The sequence below is a fragment of the Protopterus annectens genome, chromosome 4.part1 (genome assembly GCF_019279795.1).
Source record: "Protopterus annectens isolate FY-2018-M chromosome 4.part1, PAN1.0, whole genome shotgun sequence".
Classification (NCBI taxonomy): domain Eukaryota; kingdom Metazoa; phylum Chordata; order Ceratodontiformes; family Protopteridae; genus Protopterus; species Protopterus annectens.
Window position 1 is genome coordinate 499,351,254 of NC_056734.1, and position 17,550 is coordinate 499,368,803.

Consider the following 17,550-nt stretch of genomic DNA (forward strand, 5'->3'; position numbering starts at 1 on the left):
AGACTGCTCTGTCAGAGATACTTGGTGAGCAAATTGGTGTAAGTAAGGAAATCATTTTTTTGAGCTATGACACAGAATCAGAATTGCCTAGACATAGTAAGACCTTGTTAAGTCTAATTGTGGTGGATGCCAAAAAAGGAATTACTAGAAAATGGAAAGCAAGGTGTAAACCAACTGTACTACAAGTATTGAATACAGTAACAGAGACAAAACAACTGGAATTGGGATATTTAGAAAACGGCAGGAACAAACTGCATAGAAAAAATGGGAATTGTCATAACAATACATGCAGAGGAGGAATGAGGTTTAAAAGACGGCAGAATTTGAATGAGCTATGCAATGTTTGACTGAGAATGACTGAGTAGATTATAAGTGAAGTATAATGTTTGCAACTAAAATTATGTCAATATGGTTTGTTTTCATTTATGTCAATGCCTATATCATACATGATAATTTAATAAAGATAAAAAGTATTTTGGCTTTTCCCGGTTAGGGGTCACCACAGCGGAACTCCGGTCCACTAATGACTGGCAGTGGATTTTTACGTTGCCGAGTTGCCAGCCCAACGCCCAACCTTCAAAGAAGGCACACCCATTCACGCATGCACCTACCTGCACGTCTTTAGACGTCACTCTACTGCGGGGAGGACATGCAGACTCCACACAAAAGGTGCTCCAGCCAATAATCGAACGGGAGAACCTCTTGCTGTGAGGCGACAACACTAACCGCTGAATTTCTTGTTAAAAAAAGGATTGTGGGAATAAAATGAATCCTCCTGCACCATTTGTTGGTAAAACTAACTAGTTTTAGAGAGCCAGTCCATGCCCTCCTCTTAAGCATAATTTGAAGAAACTCCTCAAATTAGGTACTATCTGGAGGTGCAAGGGAGTCTAGCTGGCACTATCTGGAGGTGCAAGGGAGTCTAGCTGGCCCTCTCCTCATTGCACAGATCTTTGCTGGGGTATGAAGAGTGACAGTGTTCATAGTGCTGCCTCTGAGAGCACTATTGCTGGGAAAACCAACATCTAAAGGCAGTGGCAAAAGAAAAAGAAATGCTAGTGTTGGGTACATCAATGTCAGAAATGGCAACATAGGAATCTCCGTAACAGATGCCAAAAGAATGGCCATCAGAAGAACTGTAGGGTAAGCTAGAGAAATAAGGGTTGATGCAGCCAGCATACAAAAGCCAGAGAGAGAGAGAGAAAACAGACCACTTGTAAAGCAAGGAACATAGGTATTATGTGGCAGGACACACAGACGCACACATTTTCTCCCATGTGGCCAAAACAATGCTCAAGCTTAAAGCATCATGGTCTTCTACATTTAATATTTACACATTATTAAAATATGCTCATCCCTTCCTCTTCATCTATGATGTACAAGGATCACAAATTAATTTTTGCATTTTGCTCAAATTTCAGGGCAGGACCGTTTTAAAGTCAGATTTGGCTGATGTGTACACTGAGGGGTATTTTATGTACTGTACACAAAAGACACTGAAATGTTTGTTTGATGTTAACTTAAAAGTGATGTCTTGAATGCAGTAAACAAAAGAAACATGCAGACATTTCATGTTTAACTTACAACAGTTTATCCTGTTGTCAGAATGTGAGCACTGAGCTCAAAGATGGGAAAATATGTATTAATTACTTAAACAAGTCACAAGCTAGGTTATGACCAGATCATCTCAATCTTGTATTTTAAATTTACAGAAATATAGAATCCTACTTAAACAATTTTATTTTACATCTGCATTACAATATGGACTACTACATGAATATATCCATTCTCTGCCTAGTTTTGTAAATTAAAAGTGGAGATAGGGATAGTTAAAGCCTCACAACTGTACAGGACCACGTGTTCTTGATGACAAGACGTAACAATGTGTTAACTATTTTATATGCGCTATTTGCTGCAGGGATGTAGCTAGAAAATTCTATTTTGTACTCAGATTCTTGTTTTTCTGCCCCTAACCTATCTGGCATTTAGAAGGCTGGACAAATTTCTCAATATGTGGACCCTCAAGCACCTAAAAATGTTTGTGTTACTTTGTCATTCCATCTAGTAAATATACTGTTTTGCAAATTAAGTACCACACCCTTGACCTGATATACTATCATTTTACTTTATTTTGCATTTTTATGTAGTTTTGTGTATAATTGGTATACAACCATATCAATGTCAACATACATAATATATTATTTGTTTAGAGTTTTCTTTTAATATTGCAAATAATTCTGCTTTAAAAATGTCATTACATTATATTATATTCAAGCAGCAGCAGCAGTGACACAAAGCATGTGAGAGCTTTTATTTTGTTGTATAAAACTACCATGCAATGAGGTTTATGGGTTTTATGATATATTTTGTAGGATAACTTAAAGCACAGTTTAAAGTGAAACCTACTATATGTATTTAAAATTTTGTTTCGATCTTATAAAGTCAGCGTGAAAGTCAAGAGATCATCCTTCATCAGCAGGACAAATTGAAAATTCATCGTGAAAGTCATCATACACAAGAATGGCAACACCCAAGATCAATGATTTGGACTTATTTTATTGGTCACAGCCTTTAGAGATGGGTGTGACTTTGTTAATTGACAATGGCTAAAAACTGTGTACTTCTTTAGCTTAACTATCAATCACTTGAGTCTCGAAACAACCATTTGCGCCTCATTCAGTCATGTTCATCAGTCTATTATGCTGCCTATTAAATTAATATCTTTGATTGACCCTGTGATGCACCTCACTTGTTTTACACTTGTGTTTATGTTAAAATGAATTTCTACTTTGAGATCAGTGGATTTACCATTGATCTGGACAGCACAAAATACTAAATTCTTTGCCAACAAATTCATTGCATCAACCTTTTCACCAATTACTGATACACCATCTACATAGAAAGTAGAATTTCAGCTCTCTATATGATCAACTTGCTTTTTTGAATGACCCTTCTTTATAACTGTATGAGAGGTTTACCTGATTTGCAAAACCTCTGAAAATGGTTCCACTTTTTTATATTTGTAGCATTGCTGGCCAAATACTAAGCATTTCTCTCTTTTAGACTCATAATTGGCACAACTGCAACAGTTAACTATAAAGCTAGATTTGGGTTTTGCTGATCCATGTTTATACTGCACTGAGCATGCTCCTTTCTTAGAACTTGCTGGAAAACTATGTGGTTACCCCGGAGAGCCCACAGGACCTGAGGATGCCATGTGCTTAGGCCTGCTTCTGTTTGCCACGTGCTGCTGTCTACATTTGCTCTGGAGCCTTCCGAAACCACGCTCATCACTTGCAAGCATACTTGTGTGCCTTTCTGTAACTTCATGGACTTGACAAATCTCAATAGCTTTGCTTAGCGTTAAATCACTGTCACAAAGCAAAAGCTTTCTCACAGCAACACTATTAACACCACACACAAGCCTGCCCTTTATCAACTCGTCTTTTAAGTCACCAAACCGACACATTTTAGCTTTGTTCCTCAGGTCAGTAATATAAGATGCAAAAGTTTCTCCTGGTTTCTGATCTATTATGTAAAACAAATACCTCTCTAATTTAACATCTGTCTGGGGTTACACATTTCTCTGAATTCGCGCTTCAAACACTCAGGGTCTTCCCTTGATTCAGCCTGTACACCAATATGGCAGTTTTCACCTTCATATACTGCTGGTGCATACACAAATGGACGGTCTATTTCACTGGCCTCTGACTCAGCTAGGTTTAACAAAGTGAATGCCCTGGTGCGCGCATCTTTGTCAGAATAAGCGGCTTGTATAAAAACATTGTACTCTTGCTCAAATATTCTCCAGTTCTCTGCAATATTCTGATTAAATACAAGTGGTGAGGGATTTCAAAATCCGTCTGCCATATTAACACATACCAATGAAGGGTTTTGCAAATACACACACACACACACACACACACACACACACACACACACACACACAGACACACACAGACACACACACACACACACAGACACAGACACAGACACACAGACACACAGACACACAGACACACACACACACAGACACACACACACACAGACACACAGACACACAGACACACAGACACACACACACACAGACACACACACAGACACAGACACACACACAGACACAGACACACACAGACACAGACACAGACACAGACACAGACACACACACACACGAATTTAATGCCAGTATTTGTAACTATGCCCAATAGCACAACTAGCCTCTGGATAACTGCACTTTACGAAATATGTCTCTAGGGCACTGTAATACTCTTGAAATTACTGTACTGAAGAAATCACCTCTTACTAGTGTAAGAAACATCTAAAAATAACTGCACTGTGTGAATGAACTGGCAGAAGAAGCTCAGAGTAAGAAACATTTCGAAGTAACTGCACTTTGCGAATAAACAGTACACAGCACACTGAAACTTCCCCAAAATTGCGGTACTTTGCTAGACAATTCTTTACAGTGCAAGAAACGCTCTTTAATGAAGGCAATTTGTGAACAGACACATCTAGCACAAGAAACTTTTCAAAATGGTTGTACTTGACTAAATACCTGCAATTTGCACAAAAATAAACCCTTCAGAATAAATGCACAGTAATATGTACACACTATAAGCACTTTTACACACCTTGAGATACTTCAAATAACTCCAGTTATGCCCTGAATGCAATAAGTAGTAGTAGTTATGCCAAAACACAGCACTTTGCCAAAAAACATGCAGTCGCCTTGCTTTATTTACGCTTAATGAGCTCTTTTTGCCCTTATTATATTTGTTTTGCTCGTTTAATCTCTTTTCATGCCCATTATACTTTTCTTGTGCTTATTTTACTCTAAACATGTCCATTTTGCAATTCCCGTGTAATTCCAAACCCCTTACGTACTTTTCTGACGCACATTTTATCAAACCTCTTAATTTTAAATATTTTGTCTAATCAACAGGCCTTTTGTGCCTCTTGCTTGTTTAATAATGCAGCTTGTGCCCTTGTAATGCTCCATTTTATCTTTTTTTTTTTTTTTTTTTAATAAACTGTTCGTGCAAGTTTTAATTACCTTTGGTGCTTTTCTGGCTCTTTTTCGTGTTAGTTTCTCTTAGTTTACCTTCACTGTTAACTCTGCACCTTCTAGCTCTGGAAAGCAGTCTCTGGAATCCCAATTCTTATGCCACATCGCTCATCAAGTCAGGATGTAACAAACGAGACTTTGTGGGTTCTGTTCAAACAGCTTTATAATGTACAAACACATTAGGACTGAGGCTTAATATCTTTAACTTAGGTAAACTTGTATACAGACTAGCTATTACACTCATACATGCTCACTGTCTGGCTGCACTCTCAAAATGGCAGCGAAGCTAGCACGCGCTTGCTATATGCATGTTCAGTCCTTGAAATACTTCTTAAAGATACAGCACATACCTCTGTTCTACAATATAAATATATATATATATATATATATATATATATATATATATATATATATATATATATTAGCTCTGTTCTACAGTATATAAAAAGTTTGGGAGGTGGGAGTAAGGAGAAGAGCGATTTTTGAGATTCACTTTCCCTTTTTTTTTCCCAGTTTGTTAGCACTCTGCATTAAGAATGCTGACATTTTAATAGGGAGCCCTACAGACAGATTAAGAGATCTATTTCTTGCCACTGCTTGTCACTGAATTTTATCCAGGGCTGACAGCAATGAGCTTAAACTGCTCCTTCTAGAGTGAAAAGAAACCAGTTAACTGCCTCAAAGTGAGTCTTCACTTCAGAAGGGAATGTCACAAAATCTAAAAACGGCAAAACAATTTACTTTTCAACTTCAATGGATAAAAAACAAAAGGAACACTTTAAATAAAATTAGGTAGTATTAGCCACACTGAATCAAACAAGTATTTTTATGAGCTTTCACAGTGACTGCAATAATGCATGCTTTGGTCTACTGTTAGTGATACTGAAACATCAAGCATAAAGGACATCTTTTGTTAGAGCACTGCACTTAATTGAGTACTTAAAAATGGTACACTAGTTAGTACAGCAGTCAGAAAAAAAATCAATACAATACTGAAGTCAAAAGAAGAAAAATAAACAAATACAAATACCTGTTTGATAGCTGTTACTGTTATTACAAAAAATAATGGAAGTCCACTGGTGACAGGGCTGGTAGGGGTATCTATCATCAGCTGGAAAGAAAAAATAAATGCATAGTTCAATGTGGCGAAGTGGGAATCAGTCAACATTAACAAAACAATGTGACGGAACTTCCAAAATTATTGACCAGAAAAGGTTAACGTAAGCTATTCTGCAATGACAGCTCTGCAGAATTATGTTAGTTAAATACAATAATAAAAAATGTAGGTAAGCAAGTACTCACCATAAAAGTTGGTCTGTAACAGCGACTTAAATATTTAGTTTAACAATAAGGGACGATACCTCTCAAGCTCACCATACCATGGCAGCAGCTTCTTTACAAAACTCCTATCACCATCAACACACGTGGTCCTATATGAACATGCACTGAAAGCAGACTGTGAAGTTGTCAAGGCCTAACTATATCATAAAATATGGAGTAGCTCCCAGGCACCAGAAGCCTGAAACTCCAAAATAACCACACAGCATGATGAAGGAGATTCTTACATAGTAGGATCTCCCACTGGCATAGAGTTATGGTCAAGTGTTCAAAATTTGGTTACATGGAAGCATGCTTGGTGCTGGTTGAAGAGGGCTACCTGCTTGAGTTGTGTTCCATAAACAGTTAAAACCACTAAATAAAATTAGAAAAGTTGCTATCTCTACATAGTTATTAGTTTATACTTGTGTGATGCTGTCATGAATGAGTCAATAATGGAAGAAACACTATCAGTGGAAGAATTCAAGTATTACCAGGAAGATGTCAGTTGTGAATAACACCAGTTAATTAGTGTGTGTGTGTGTGTGTGTGGGGGGGGGTTGATAAACGGCATTGCTCTTTTATTTAGAAATCTCTACTTAGCTGAAGTGTTTGTTTGGCCTGCTTGCTCTGAATATTACTGATCTCTGGCTGCATTTTATTTTGAAATGAAGCTCTTCATTTAAGGTTTGACCACTTCTATTTTGTATCTTATTCGGTTACCTATTACAAAATTGAAGTTACGGAACTTTGAATACCATATGGTCGACACCATATGATCGAAGTTCCGTAACTTCGAAATTAAAAAAAACAAATAAATAAAAGGGGAAAAAAACGTACCCTGACTAAATATACCAACTCCGAAATTGCACTTTAATGAACTACGGTATGGAAAGGGAAGATTTTCCTTTCCTACACTGTAGCGCAATCTCAGGGTTGGTATATTTAAGTAGCGGGTGGTGTGGGAGGTGCAGAAGGGCTTGCCCCCCCCCCCCTACACAGTTTACTTTTTCTTTTTTTTTTGTGTTTATTTTCTTGAATTTGAATTTTCAACTGTTCGATCATTAAAGGTCGACCTTTAGTGATTCAAACAAATGAAAATTCGATGTTTCAAGAGGAACCCAATCTTATTATAGTAGTGCATTTGTTTTGTTTTAAGTTTTCTGTTCGGTTGGAGTTTTAAGAGTTCTTGTCTAGGGTCAGTTAAAAAAAGATATCAAATAATTCCTTTGCAGAATCTGAATAACACCAGTTAATTAGTGTGTTTATGGGGGGGGGCTGAGAAACAGCACTGCTCTTTTATTTAGAAATATCTCTGTTTAGCTAAATTGTTTGTTTGGTCCATTTCCTCTGAATACTGCTGATCTCTGACTGCATTTTCCCCCTCCCAGCCGCCCCGTTCTTGTTGTTTTCTTAAATTTGGTGGCTTTTGAGCTGCCCGCCCCTACTATAAATCTCATTTTGGACACTTCTCCCAGTCCCATCTGATCAGGTCTTTCTACTGAGTAGTAAGAGATAATTTGTGAAGGCTCACCCCCCTAGTTTCTCAACCTTGAATTATCTTGTTTCCTCCCTTCCCATTTAACATAACAAAATAAAAAAAATTTCCAAAGCGGACTACAATCTCATGAGAGCAGGTATAAGCAGCTTCAAAGCCACCATTCCTTCTGCTGGAACTAGCACTAATGTCCAAGTCTACACCAAAAAACTACATGAACACCTACATTGCTGTATGGACTTCATCAATACCAGACAGGACCAAATTATATTCCTCAAGGAAGAGTAAACCTGTCTGGTGGACAGCAGCAATAAAACTTTATAATAAAAGGGAAAAAATTACTGTCCAGAACAAGGAGCAGGTGCAAAGTTGGAAGCAGTCTCTCTTGTCTGAACACGTAAATAAGGTCACTGGTGAAATCCTCTGAGGCTAACTGAGTCTAAATTGGCCAATCCACCAAGGACAATCACAAAGCCTTCTTCACATACATCCACAATCTCAAAGGCAAATCTGCTCTGAACTGGTGGTGAAGAACACCACATACACAAAAGCCATAGATATAGCCAACCTGCGGGCAGACAGGTTCTGTAAAAACCTCATCCCCCTGTCCCCCCATCAGTAAACCAAGACATCCCCAGCATCGGCCCCCCTCCCCTCATCACCAGGAAACAGGTTTTTAATGCTCTCTCAAAGGCAAAAAATATAGTGTCCATGGGACCTAACAACATCCCTGGCTGTGTCCTACATGAACTCAGGCATGAGCTCTCAGCTCCATTAGGCACCCTATTCAACCAAAGCTTGAACACCAGCTTCATTCTAGCTGAATGGAGGACAGGCACTGTCATCCCTCTGCACAAAAGTGGAGCATCCACTGACCTAGGCAATTATAGGCCCATCAGCCTAACTAGCTTGATCTGCAAGGCCATGGAATGCATTTTCATGGACATTATAAACAAGGATATTGACAACCTCCAAATGCTTAACCACACACAGTTTGGTTTTGTCAAAGGGAGATCATGCCTGTTGTACTTGGTCAACTTCTTCAAAACAGTCACAAAAGCCATAGAAGAGGGGAATACAGTGCACACCGCCTACCTTGACCGAGCCAAAGCCTTCAAAACTATTCCCCACTTGGGCATAATAGATAAATGGGTTGATGCCTACTTGGGAGAGTTTGTTACCAGATGGGTAGCTAACTGTCTCACTTATAGAACTCAGTTAAAAGAGGGGAAGCCACCTCTAGTAGCAGATCTGTAACAAGCGGTGTACCCCAAGGATTGGTCTTGGGGCCTCTGTTTGGGATATACTTTTCTAAGGTGCAAGTCAAAACTAGTGGTCTGTGGCTGACCAAGTTTGCAGATGAGTGCAAGCTGGGCGTAGTCTTAAATTCTTCCTAGTCATTTGAACATCCTCCAAGAGGACCTTACCTAAACTAATGACTGCTGCCATAACCATGGCCTCGAACTGAATGCCAAGAAATACATAATTATCCTATTTGAGGAAAATGGTGTCCCCACTAATTATTACATTAATAACAATGTACTAAGCATGCAATCAGTCGTGAGGGACTTGGGTACCCAGGTTGATTGCAACCTGAATTTTTGACCACCACATTGCCTCCATTGTACAGAAGGCTTTCTACATGGCCCACCTCATAAGTAAGGGTATTTCATCCAGGAGCAAGGAGGTTATAACATCCCTGTACTCATCCCTTATCAGACCCAATATTGAATACAATGCCCCTTCAGCATGTACTTTGCCAAGTACATGCGGCAGCTGTTGAGACTACAGAGGTTCCTGACCAGGAATATCCAGGGTCTCAAACACCTATCCTATACAGATAGGCTAAAAGCCCTGTCTCTCTAACTCAGGCTTGTACAAACTGCACAGAGGTGACCTGTGTCTGGCATACAAGGCCATCTTAGACCCAGCCTTGATGGAGATGCTGTATATCCGCAAGTCAAACTCCACTCGTGCAACCTGCATGAAAGGCCTAAACCTGGTCTGTGACATTAACAGAACTTGTTGGCAGGATAGATCTGTGTCTCAAAGACTCCCCCATCTGTGGAATAGACTCTCTCTCCATGTCAAGCAGAGTACCTCACTACCCCTCTTTAAGAGGAACCTGGACAACTGGATGGGAACAGAAAATACACTCCTGGGATCCTACCTGTCCCCCATGCTCGACAGGGGAAACAGGTGCTGACTTTGTGAGAATATGGGAAAAATTCTTGGCTAAGCTTATAAGGGCCTCCGGGCCAATAGCCTTGTTAATCCTATGAACCTATGAGAGTCCCAGAGAGGTTGTTTAGAGAGGTTTTCCAACATGTGGCTAGAGAAGCAAGAAAAAAAAATGTTGAGATGAAATGCTGCAATAGTCATGAACAGACTACAGCTTACTATGGACTAACTAAACTGCCTGAAATGTACACAAAATATGTACTAAAAAAATAGGGAACAAATCAGTAAGATGGCATTTTACCCAATCTGATTACAAAACAAACAACACAGGAGTCCCACAAGGATCCATTTTAGGGCCACTCCTGTCTACCATCTTCATCAATGAGCTCCATAAAGCCCCACACATACAAAATCTCATCCAATACGCCATGACTCCACACTACCTACCGCCAACAATTTCTCAAACCTCCTTACAGTTACTCAAAAGGATTTTACATCAATCGAAACTTGGCTAAATAATGCACAACTCCTGTTGAATGCCAAAAAATAAACCTTTACTCTTCTCTACAAAATCACCAGATACAGACTTCAAAATTCTCTCTAAAGATGAAACTGAAATTGAAACAGTGAAAACAGCGAAATTGCTAGGCATAACAATAGATGATAGACTCACCTTTGAGCCACATCTTCTCAGCACAATAAAGAAAATGCACTTTAAACTAGGTAAACTCTTTTGCCACAAACTTTATCTGGACAACTACACCAAAACTAAACTTGCCAACATCTTACTCATCCCTTTCCTTCTATATGGTAGTGCTAGCTTCACTAACCTTAACTCGACCATTAGTAACAAACTACAATCCTGCTATTATAAACTAGCCAAATTTGCCACAGGGAAACCTCACCGCTCACATCACTGCCATGCTACCGCAGAGTTAAATTGGCTAGAGTTTCCCCACGTCCTCCACTATACCCAACTAACTTTAGCCCACAAAATAATCTTCAGACCTAGTGACTGCACAGCAATCATCTCCATCCTACAAACATATAATCCTACCCTAACACTAAGATCCTCAGACAAACAGCTCCTTACTATAACAAAGCCCAGCAAAAAGCTGGACAATGTCTGCACTCCCACAGCATTGACAAGCTATGGGATGCCTTACCCCCCCCCCCAACATATAACTCAAACTGACCGCATAAAAAGCTTTAAATCAGCACTAAAATCATACTACCTAAACAATCCATTTAGCCCCTGCCTAACAAACAGGCCACCATGAAACAATCCTAAAACATGACTCTCTATTGTGTTAAAAGCAGTTCTATAACCTTTATTTTTTTTTAAACCTAGCCTTTCAACTTCATGTTAGGACAAGACACTAATGGTATGAGCCCCATCTTTCTGTGGCCTATTACATTAACTCTCATCTAGATTGCATTATTTCTGCTCATACTGTACTGTATTATATTGTATATGTCTTTGCTTGTATCCATGTAATATTTGTACATGTCTTTGCTTTATCCATGTAATACCGGATTACTCATGTTGTACTCATTTATTTGTAATATTCGTGGAGCTTTTCTCCCTGGGCCTCCACTGAAAATAGGTTTTTAACCCAGTGGACTTTCCCGGTCAACAAATGTCAATAAATAAATAAATAAATGGCCAGTGCGCCAATGGAAGAAGTTGGGTTTTTGCATGCAAGTAGTCATGGAGTACAAGTGGCAAATGTGCAAGTGCTGTCAAAGCACTGCCTGACACACTGCTGCAGGCCAAACAGACTGAGCAATGCCAAAGCAATTACAAAAGCAAACTCAGATGATGAAACAAAGTACAATTCTCTAAGTAAACTTACCATAATAGAAAATGTTTCAATAGATCACTGTTGCAGTAGCCTAAGCTGTGTGGGTTATATGCTGCCAAGGATAGGATGTCCAACCAGTAAACAAAAACTTTGTACACTGTACATATGTTGAAGCATGACAGTGCTGTTATAAAAGATGTACAGGTGCCAAAATTCAGAGCTTTCTTGCCTCTAAATAAAGAGAGGTAACAGGAACTTATGTCAAGTCCAAACTTTTCAACGTATGTCATAGCAGATAAAGGGTGAAAGGAAACACACCCTTGCCAAGGGATAGTAATTCAGGAATTAAAAAAATAAAAGAGTGTAATTAGACGAGGGTAGTTGAATTGTGTTACTTATACAAAAGCAATCTTATTCTGGCTCTACAGTCGTGTAGTGTTTATTGAAAGGTGTGCACTGAAGACCAAGTTGCCACCTTTAGAATGGGTCTACAATCCAACCCTTTCAAAAAGGCTCAGAAGTAGCCCTCACATCTGTGGGATGGGGGTTACATGGTGAGAATAAGAAGTTATGTACTCACCATAACGTTCCATCTGAGTAGGTGACTTCATTTGTCTGCAATCTTTGGGTCTTGGATCCGACTTCGGATCAGAGCCGGCAACTTATTTTACAGCTTATGGAGCCGAGCTCCTAGCTCCTCCCCTCACCCATAATCCCCTGCCAACCCTGACTGACCTCACATCAAGTTTGCCCTTATACCAAGTCTCAGACCAACAGTGTCAAGAAAGGACATTCAAGAAGAGACTTCTGAAGGCCAGGGGGAAGGAGGGGGGGATGATTGCAGACAAATGAAGTCACCTACTCAGATGGAATGTTATGGTGAGTACATAACTTCTTAATCTGAAGTAGGGATTTAATTTGTCAGCAACCTTTGGGACAGAGTCCCCAGCTACCTGAATCTTGGGAGGCCATCATGGAAGGATGTTGCGGAGCCAAAGGATGCTCTCCCTCTGGAAATAACGTCCAGCTTATAATGGCCGATAAAGGTATGAGAAGAGGCCCAAGTGGCTGCAGAGCAAATATCATCCAAAGATACTCTAGATCTAAAGGCAGCAGAAGTAGATATGGAGCGAGTAGAATGCGTCCGTACTCCCTGAGGGGCGGGCCTCCCCGAAGTTTCATAGGCCAGAAGAATACACTGTGAAATCTATTGTGATAAGGTGACCTTAGAAATAGCTTTACCCACATTGAATTTGGCAAAGGAAATGAACAACTGATCGGATTGTCTGTGACCAGCAGTCCTATGAATGTAGAAGCGCAGTTGTTTGTGCACGTCTAAAGAATGCAGCTTGTGTTCTCCTTTGTTCTGGTACTTAGGGTAGAAAACTGGCAGGTTAATGGACTGATTGATATTGGTTTCTGAGGCCACCTTAGGAAGAAAGGAGGGATTGGTCCTGAGGTACACTCTATCCTGATGAAAAATCAAGTAGGGAGGTTTCGCACAAAGGGCCTGAAGCTCGGAAACTCTTTTCGCTGAAGTGATGGCGACAAGGAACGCCGTTTTCCAGGAAAGATATTTAAGTTCAGCCGAGGCAGCTGGTTCAAAGGGAGGGGCAGTCAAGGCTTGAAGGACTAATGATAGATCCCAAGGGGATACAGCTTCCTTGACAGGAGGCCTGAGCAGGAAGGTACCCTTGAGGAAGGTTTTACATAATCTCGCAGTCATCAAGGGACCTGACTCGTGTCCCACATGGTAATGAGAAATGGCTGCCAATTGAACCTTGACCGTAGAACAGCTAGCTCCCCGTTGAAAGAGTCCGGTGAGGAAATCTAAGACGGACGGCAACGAAGCCATGAAGGGATCTATGTTATGGTGTTCCGCCCAGATGGAAAAACGCTTCCATTTACTGCGATGAGTGGAACGTTTATGTGCTGCCACCAGGATGGCTTTAACTGTTGAAGAGATGCCGGGAGTCCTGACTAAGAGTGGAACTGGAGCAGCCAAGCTGTCAGCTTCAGGTTGTCCAGATTCGGGGTCAGTAGGCCTAAGGGATGGGATATTAGATCCGGAATGGGATCCAGAATCCAGGGAGGATTCACCAGATGAGACCACAGGTAAGGGAACCAAGTTTGACGAGGCCAAAATGGAGCAATGAGGATCATTCTGCTCCCCAACCGAGAGGCTTTCTGTATCAGTTTCAGCATCAGGGGTAGAGGAGGATAAGCATAAAGTAGACCGGGAGGCCAAGCATGCACTAGAGCGTCTCTCGGGGCTTCCCCGACGGGGGGAATCAGAGCGAAGAAGCTGGAGCATTTCATGTTTGAGGGAGTGGCAAAAAGATCACAGCAGGGTTGCCCCCATTCGGCAAAAATCCGCTTCGCTACCTGAGAATTGAGAGACCACTCGTAATGGGAAAGAATAGTGCGACTGAGCTTGTCCGCCAGAATGTTGGACCGTCCCGGAATGTGCGTTGCGATAAGGAAGCAGTTGGTGGAGATCACCCATTCCCACACCCTCATGGCCTCTCGACAGAGAGGGTAGGACCTGGTTCCCCCCTGTTTGTTGATGTACCAGACAACTGACATGTTGTCCGTCTGTATCGCAATAGTTCCTATGGGGAGAAGGTTCTGAAGTGCTTGCAACGCCAACAGCACCGCCCTAATCTCCAGAACGTTGATATGCAAGGAGGTCTCTGTGTCGCTCCACGTGCCTTGGATCGTTCTGCCACCCGAGGCGAGAGGCGTCTGTGGTCACCGTGGCGAGGGGAGGCGGCGTGCAGAAGGGTCGTCCCGTATGAAGGTCCGGGGACTGGAGCCACCATAAGAGGGCCCTCCTGCAAGCCCTGCTGAGTGAGATAGGATGGTTGAGGGGGAGAGACTGAAAGGACCATTGGACTAAAAGGGTCCACTGTAGCACCCTCATATTCAGACGAGCATATGGAAGAAGAGTTATTGCTGCTGCCATGGAGCCTAGCGCCCTCAAGACCAATTCCGGCGGTGGGGCTTTTAATTGGAGGATGGCCCGCACATGAAGTCTCAGGTTTTGAAGTCGCTCCGAAGTGAGGAACGCTCGCAGACTTCTTGTATCTAGTTTGGCCCCTATGAAATCTATCACTTGTGTTGGAGCAAGGGAGGATTTGTCCAGGTTGATTGTAATGCCTAGAGGGGGGGAGCTAGCCGGAGAAGGTGATTCCTGGCTGCGCAGAGTAGATGCCTTGTTGGGGCGGACAGGAGCCAGTCGTCCAGGTACGGGAAGACCTGCATTCCCTGGAGTCTCAGGTGGGCCGCTATCACTGCTAATACTTTGGTAAACACCCTGGGGGCTGTGGTTGTGGTGATACCAAAGGGAAGGACCCTGAACTGATAGTGACTGGCTCCCAGCCGGAAGCGAAGAAACCTCCTGGATCGTCTGTCCATTAAAATGTGGTAGTACGCATCCTTGAGGTCTATATTGAGCACATCCAGTCGCTCTCCCGCAAGAGAGGGAGAATGGATTGAAGGGTGACCATCCGGAATTTTTCTTTGGTTACTGACAGGTTCAAGAGTGAAAGGTCGAGAATCGGTCTCAAGTCCCTCATCTTTTTTGGCACCAGAAAGAACCTGGAGTAAAACCCTAATCAGAGTTGATCTGTGGGGACGGGCTGGATGGCTCTTTTTTCTAGCAGCTGCTGAATTTCTGCAGCTGCCGCCTCCCTCTGATCGAGTGGTACATCGGGGAGGTTTTTGAGTCTGGCGACATGGTGCAGTGGGATTTTGTAACCTCTGTATATGATACGAAGCACCCAGCGATCTGACGTAATGGACTCCCAAGCCACCAGGTGCTTCGAGAAGTGCCCCCGACTGCCTCCAGAGTGGAGCAGTCGGGCAACCCCTCAGGGCTGCTGCGTGGGCCGATCAGAGAAAGTTTCTCTGGACCCAAAATTTCTCGGGGCCCCTCTGCCTCTAGTGTGACGTCCTCCCTGTCCTCCTCTGCCACGGAAGGATTGGTTGTCCGGAGCAGGATGGGAATGTTGCGATTTCCGGAACCACATCTTCTTCTGTCCCTTTTAGCTCTTGGAGAAGGACCTCTGGGGAGCAGAGAAGCGGACTCCGATAGCAGACAACATCTTCCCATCCTTTTCGCTCTGGACAAGTGTCTCGTGAACGGTCTTGCCAAACAAGGCAGAACCATCAAAGGGGGCATTTGCAAAGGATGCCTTAAAGGGTTCCGCGAAGTCACAATGTCGGAGCCAGGCCTGGCATCTCATGACTAGACCCGCTCCGCTGGCTCTAGCGGCTACCTCTGTGGCGTGGGACAAAAGCCGCATAGAGGTATTTGAAATTGATCTTAGAATGGCCATACGAGTGGAGTACAACTGCTTGTCCTCCGCCGACATGGACTCTGGAGGGGAAGCAGCATATTCTTTGATAAGATCTCGCTGCATCCTGATGACATGTGCCATGTAGTTCAGGGACCTTACTGAGAAGGTCGCTGAACTAAATACCTGCTTCCCGAGGTGATCCATCGAGCGGGACTCCTTGCTCGGTGGATGGACCGAGGGGCTCTTCTGAGCTAATTCCCTCTTCGTGGCTGCTGCCATCAACATGGCATCTACGGGGGGACCCTTGCTCCAATGGGACCGGTCTGCAGGGGGACTCAAAATTCTATCCAGGCGTTTGGGGACTGGCTCCACAGTGTCCGGCTCCTTCCACGCCCTGGTGGTGATAAGGTCCAGCAGGGGGTCGGCTGGAGGGGACACCCAAGAGGTAGACGGGCCTGCTTCGAATGCCTTCAGGAACACGGACTCGTCGGAGGAAGCCTTGGGGGCAGACCACCCCCCCCCATCCTGAGCATTTCCATGATGTCTCCAAAGGAGACATCCTCAGGGGGTGACCTTGGGGAGACCTTGGGGAGCCTTCCCCTTCATCCAAGTCCGTGCCCTCTGTTAAGGACTCGGGGAGTCCACATGTCTCCTCTTACACTTAATGCTTGTGAGGCACTTCCTCAGGGGGACTGTCCGAGGAGGTCTCACCAGCAATATCCTGTTCCAGTGGAACAACCTGGGACATCGAAGCAGGCTGTCCCTGTGGCCGGGTGATGGAAGCCTGACCCAGCAGAGAGGGAGTGCAGGGTGGAGCCGATGCAAGGACCGGGGGTCCGGATGCTCTCAACAGAGCCCTCTCCACTACATCGAAGGCAGAGGGGGAGCCGATCTCCCTGGGATCCGAAAGCCGGCTCCCACTCGGATCCGATGAAGGGATTGGAACCGGCGCCGAGGCCAATGGATCCGAAGGACCCATGTGCTCCGACCTAGACGGAGCCAAAGGCACACTGAATCCCTCGGATCCGAAGCTCGGCCCACGGCTCCGAGAGGTCGGATCCGACGAAGGACCCGACAGACTCGAGGGCAGGGTCGGATCTGAAGTACCCAGTACGGTCGGCGCCGACCCACCCCCGGCTCCAATGTTGCCAAGCTCCGAACCCGGGAAGCGGGTCAGAGAAGGAGCTATCGGGACAAAAAAAGGTGTCGAGCCCCCCCCCCCCAAAGGGGGGGGGGAGGCAAGAGCACTCCCATCTGCAGCTGGGCCTGGATGAACCTTCTCATCATCCGGTCCAAGTCTGCATCAGAAAGCTATAAGTAGATCTTGACGAGGCCACTGAGGCGGGCCGGGAATGCCGCCTCGATGACCTCGATGGAGATCGG

General features: G+C 43.3%; 1 protein-coding gene across 3 annotated transcripts in view; it reads right to left on the reverse strand.

Moving 5' to 3' along the window:
* ATP11B (ATPase phospholipid transporting 11B (putative)) overlaps positions 1-17,550 on the reverse strand; it is a 2,792,721-nt gene that overhangs the window by 2,521,146 nt on the left and 254,025 nt on the right. For all 3 annotated transcript variants that reach the window (XM_044070307.1, XM_044070308.1, XM_044070309.1), the window contains exon 4: positions 6,096-6,176. In XM_044070307.1, coding sequence (XP_043926242.1) covers positions 6,096-6,176 — 81 coding nt within the window. The remainder of the gene's footprint in view (positions 1-6,095; positions 6,177-17,550) is intronic.